Source organism: Mytilus edulis, chromosome 5 (genome assembly GCF_963676685.1).
Source record: "Mytilus edulis chromosome 5, xbMytEdul2.2, whole genome shotgun sequence".
Taxonomy (NCBI): Eukaryota; Metazoa; Mollusca; class Bivalvia; order Mytilida; family Mytilidae; genus Mytilus; species Mytilus edulis.
The window spans coordinates 10,417,673-10,423,774 of NC_092348.1; the positions used below are offsets into that span (position 1 = coordinate 10,417,673).

A 6,102-nucleotide genomic window follows, 5' to 3' on the forward strand; every position below is an offset into this window, starting at 1 on the left:
AATCCAAAGTAATTGAATAAGAAAGTTGTTGTTAATGGGTGAACATTTATTTTGTAACACCTTGGACACCTTCAATAATTCACTGATAATGAAAGATAGAAAAAATGAAACATATAGTTAATCACATGAATCATTTTTTTTTTAAATAAAGCAAGCAAATACATGATTTTTTTAACTACATAAATGTTTAATCTACAGGTATGTACACTATAGAATATAAAATAAGAATAATAGCAAACATTATAGTACACACAATATCAAATAAAGGATAAATACAAGTATTATGATGATACATTATGTTATGCCTTTTTAATTACATTTTACTATTCATTTATAATGAAGTTAGTTAACGCCATGATCATCACTTAGTTTAACTTAATTTTATACTTAATGTATTTGTTATGCAGGAAACAAACAAACTAAAGATTTCTATTCGTAGAAAATATAACGGTCGTTCTGCTATTTTAGCTCATAAGGATTTAGATAACATCCGGTATCCCATATATATAGTAATAGCATTCCTGGAAAACTGTTCAGAATGAAAACGTATCTAATGTTTCTTTATTTGTACTCCTTGCTTGGAATTGGACTTGCATTTATCGTTACAACTGAAAGGAATAATGATTTGGTGCCAAAACAAACGCAAATAAATAAATCGGTAGACACATTCAACCATTTTTCCGATGTTATGAATGAGTTTGAAAAACTGGAGAACTGGAGTAGGCTATGTAATATATCACAAACTGCTCATACTGACTTTAACGTTGTATGTATCATTAAAGGTAATTCCAGTATAAAGTTTTCCGAATTTAGAAATTTTACCGATAAAGTATCATCAAATATCAGATTTGATTATCCGTCACTTGTGAAGAGGGTATCATACACTTTCCCTGGCCGTTCAGAGCAGACAAGCTACACAGTATTTATATAAAAGACTGCCGAATCAAGGATTACAGAACTGATTACAAGAATCAGTTGATAAACAGCATTCCCGACACAATAAAACATCTTCAAATGGACAACGTCACCATTATTCTAAGGAGTGAGGAATTTTATGACTAAATTTCAAAAGCTAACTCTACTATAACAAGAGCTGCAGAATGTGGACCGGAGAATGCATTTTTCATTATTCGGAGGGGAACAAAGGTGAAATTTGAAGATTTCCAAAACTATCAGTTGTATGACTTCACCACTGCATTCGCGCAGTCAAATCATTACTTCAACATTCAGAAGAGAACCTGTTTGTATAACAACCTTGAGGTTTTTAAATAAGCGGAATGAAAGATATTACTAGATCTACTATTAGTAAAATAGTTCATACAGACATTGCACAAAATCTCAAAATCTTAAACTTTTCTGGAAACGGTATGTCTGATACTATTTATAAACTACAAGGCTGGCGACTACGATTTCCAGTGATGGAATATATAGACTTTTCCAATAATCACATCAAAGTTATTCCAATGATACGAGATTACGGAATGACCGTTAAAAAGACAACACCAGTCGGAATAATAGATATTAGGCGTAATGAGATAACTTCTTAAATTTATTCTTACATACTTTTGATTTTTTAACCCTGTATGCTAACATTCCTATGAAAATTTTAAAATTGTTTGTACGCACATTGAACGACAAATTTATGTGACGTATAAAATTTTCTGACGTCAGACACTCAATAAATGTGTTCGTAGATAGTAGATGTTTTTGTGTTCTGTTAAATTGTTCCTTTTAAAATTGTTAAACGATGATGACTGATGTACCCATATTTTGACTATTATATTTATTGTGTCTGTTTATTTAACGCATCAATGTAAAAATATCGGAAATTGATGAGACTGTCATTACAAAAGTGAGAGGGTTAGCGCTATAGAACCAGGTTTAATCCACCATTTTCTACATTTGAAAATGCCTGTACCAAGTCAGGAATATGACAGTTCTTGTCCATTCGTTTTTGATGCGTTTTGTTATTTGATTTTGCCATGTGATTATGGACTTTCCCAATTGATCTTCCTCTAAGTTCAGTATTTTGTGATTTTACTTTTCATTAACAAAAGGTATAATTGACTCGTTCTCGACTCACGAATTTGTTAAAGTCGATATCACTGAAAATCCGTTATTATGTGACTGTGGAATAATTGAGGTAATGGAATATCTATCTTCAAAGACTATGCCAAAAGCTTATGATTACCTAGGGTCGCTAGAGTGTGCAAATCCCTCAAACGTCCGTGGACGTAAGCTTATAAGTCTGTCTCCTACAGAATTAAATTGTAACAAGGATACAGTCGTGAATATTCCAGTAGTTGTTTTGATCATCATAACAATAACATTGGTCATCATAACTTTGTTGACATTTATCTATTTCAGAAACAAGATCAAGGTAAATTTATTTTCTAGACTAAATAAAAAACGTGGCAAAGTAACAATGGCTTCAGTGTATCCTTATTGCTGAAATGCTTGTTTGATTAGGAACACTGATTTATTACGAACGTAACAATAAATTTGTGTCTACAGTAATGTAGTGTTATTGTTACGTTAATGCATTTCAATGATGCTTGGAATAGTAAAATAACATGTCCCGTATTTATGTAATAAGTTAAAATACAAAATGAAAACTTTTATTCTTAAAAAATTCAATGTAACAATATTATATACAGATAACAGTAACATATTATATATTTAAATTGTAATGGCTGCTTCTGTATATGAAGTATGCACTCAATTCCGACTCATTTTGGTCGAGCCATGGCATACGAGTGACGCCACCATATGCATATCGGTTTTGCAAAATAAACAGTTGGACTGGGCAATTTCTCTATTTGAAGTTATATAATTATTGAAAGCCTGCATTGCTCAAATGTTGCTTCAGGTGAATTTTTTGTTTTATGTTCTTGAAATAATTTATATTTTTGTCTAAAATTCTTGTCAGAAACATCTGATGTTGTATTATGTTTTTTCTTTTTATATTATCTCTTTTTTGTCCATTACTGACGTTAGGTTCAACTCGGCTTTTCATATCTAAGTGAACATTGCTGAAATGAAAAAAATAAATAGAACATAAAATAACTAGTCAAGTACATGACTTTTTGTCAAGGCAATTGATTTTGATATTTGCCGACAGGTTTCAGCAATATTCAGCTGAAAATGAACCGTCCAGATGATTTGTGATCAAATGACTTTTGAAATTCCGTCGAATTGACAATGTCTGAAACCGTTGATTGTTTCATTTTCTCTGATGTCTCAAAAATGACGTGGAGTGTTCAATTTGAAATAATAAATGACCCAGTAGTCATTTTTTCCATTCACGTTGATTTGCATTTCATCATTTTGTTTAGTCTCGTCTAAAGTATGATGGCCTTCGTCCGGATATTTTTTTATTGAGATGTTGTTAACAGTGACCGGAAATTAAGATACGATCTTGGTAATCGATCCTTTAAATAAACGTATTCTTAATACAGGTTACCAATTTAACACTGTCATTACATCTTTGAAAAATATTTTTATTGGTATTAATATTGATTTTGTTATCAGTAAAAAGGTACCAGGATTATAATTTAGTACACAAGACGCGCGTTTTGTCTACATAAGACTCATCAGTGACGCTCATATGAAAATATTTATAAAGCCAAACAAGTACAAAGTTGAAGAGCATTGATGATCTAATATTCAAAAAAGTTGTGCCAAATACGGCTAAAGTAATCCATGCCTGGGATAAGAAAATCCTTAGTTTTATCGAAAAATTCAAAGTTTTGTAAACTGGAAATTTATAAAAATGACCACATTATTGATATTCATGTCAACACCGAAGTGTTGACTACAAGGCTGGTGATACCCTCGGGGATGAAACGTCCACCAGCATTGGCATCGACCCAGTGGTGTAAATAGTTATCAAGGGTACCAGGATTATAATCTAGTACGCCAGATGCGCGTTTCGTCTACATAAGACTCATTAGTGACGCTCAAATGAAAATATTTATAAAGCCAAACAAGTACAAAGTTGAAGAGTAAATTATAAGCTCACTTAATATTATTGTTATATACAAATACACTTTTAAGAATCTACAATCTACGTTTTCTCTAAAATTGAGAATAGAAATGGGGAATGTGTTAAAGCGACAACAACCAGACCATAGAGCAGACAACAGCCGAAGGGCACCAATGGGTCTTCAATGTAGCGAGAAACTCTCGCACCCAGAGGCGTCCTTCAGCTGGCCCCTAAACAAATATGTATACTAGTTCAGTGATAATGGCTGACTGTTTAGGACGTCTTTACACTAAATTCATGGGGTGTTTGATGTGTACTGATTGATAATTTAGTCTTAGATGCGTGATGTTTTTTTTAATTAGTTGTTATTGAAATTGAACTAGCTGTCAGTAACTGTGAGCTTTCTCATATCTGTATGTCTTTTTGTTGTTGGGATGTACAAGTACAGTCACGTTCACATGTTATTGTTATATGTATTTGTTTCCATCTGATTGCCCTTTTCAACTGATTTTTATAGTTTGTTCTTATGTTGTACTGTTTCACCACTGTCCCAGGTAAGGGGGTAAAGTGAGTATCCCGCCACATTCTGTATGTAGGTCCCAAGTCATGAGCCTGTTTGTCAGTGGTTGTTGTTTGTTGCTGTGTTATACATTTGGTTTTCGACAAACAAACGATCACAACAGTAAACACAAAGATCATTGCTGGGAAAAGGTTGATTTATAACACCACCTTATTTCATAGTTATGTATTTTGATGTGTCCATAATATATGTATATAACAGTACAATGCAAATGCTTACTTATAAATGAGTGTGTGTTGAACGAAATGTTAATTGCTTTATTCGTTTATAATATTTGTTTCTTAATGCAGCTAATAAACAACAAATTCGTCTCATCATTTTTTATATATTGTAATAAGAATTGCTTTAGCCAAAAGAAACTCTTGAATTAGGCATTTTGAAATAGATTAATTGTTACTGGATCAATGTGAAAGAGAAAACAAGTTGATATCTACTCTGCAAAATTTTATAGCAACATTTGTGTAAAGATACTTGGGTGAAAAGTAAGAAACTAAATTCGTCTGATCATCATGGTTGTCTTCGGGCCAATATATTCCAGTCAGTAATTGTCTCTTTAATCATCGTTTAGCAAGGCATTGGAACCATCCTTGTACCACCATGGTCCATGGCTTTCGGAATAATTTTATCCTCTATCGTTGTCGCGATCTATTGCTGAGAATTTGACAAATCACTGTCGTTGTAAAGTGTCACCTTATATGAGAAAAAGTGATTATACATTACTTTGTAATATGTTGAACAAAATTTGTTGTTTTGGAGGACTTTTAGTTTGAAATATTCCATGCATATTTAGAACGATATAAAAATAAAACAACAAATAATTTTTGCAAGGTAGGTACACCTGCTTGAAAGGACATACCTTGATGAATAATCTACAGAGGAAGAAGATACCAAGTAAACAGCACATACATAAGTAAAAAAACAATATCATGACCAAAGAAACATACAATAGTCCACAAAACAATACACAGGTATCTAACAGGGTTTCAGCAACAAGAACCCTACTAAAATAAGGAGTGAAATCAGGGAAGGTATGTATCTAAGATCCAACGGTGGACTCGTCATGTTACGAATGACAAGAATGGTAAAAAATCGCATTCAGGGATGTTACAATAGAAAGAAAAGAGTATATAGCAACACTCTATGAAGTATATCATGAAACGCAAACACTTTATATTGTATCAAATGTGAGATATACATTCCATTCGAGGGCCTGCTAAAATGTTTTCACACAAAGTTAACAATGACAAAATTGAAATCATCTCTTTGCACGTTAAAATCCGTTCATTACATATCTCAGTTGTTAATTTCGATATGTAAGTTTAAGATATAAATAACACAAAGTAGTTGATGGTGCATATGCGTTCAAAATAGTCGCCAAACTTGGAATTATTCATTGAAAGGACATCATTTACATATCGGAACGTTAAGTTAAATAAGAATACCTGCTTCTTTTCATTTTTAGTAGCTCCTGAATAAAGTCTACATTATGTTAAAAGCGGCCAGAGGATATGCATAGTCTATTCCCATAATAATGCTT

At 32.4% G+C, this 6,102-nt stretch overlaps 1 protein-coding gene across 1 annotated transcript; it reads left to right on the forward strand.

Annotated features, from left to right (window-relative positions):
• The first annotated feature begins 1,277 nt into the window (after positions 1–1,277).
• On the forward strand, positions 1,278–2,452 carry LOC139522577 (trophoblast glycoprotein-like). The gene is made up of 2 exons (XM_071316043.1): positions 1,278–1,539; positions 2,043–2,452. Exons 1-2 carry the CDS (start codon positions 1,278–1,280, stop codon positions 2,450–2,452), a joined length of 672 nt encoding a protein of 223 aa, XP_071172144.1.
• The last annotated feature ends 3,650 nt before the right edge of the window (positions 2,453–6,102 follow it).

Excerpts from the sequence above, each read along its gene's own strand:
- LOC139522577 (XM_071316043.1), top strand. The coding sequence starts at position 1,278 with ATGAAAGATATTACTAGATCTACTATTAGTAAAATAGTTCATACAGAC. Across the intron at positions 1,540-2,042 it reads TATTAGGCGTAATGAGATAA|TTTCATTAACAAAAGGTATA; the intron begins CTTCTTAAATTT and ends TGTGATTTTACT.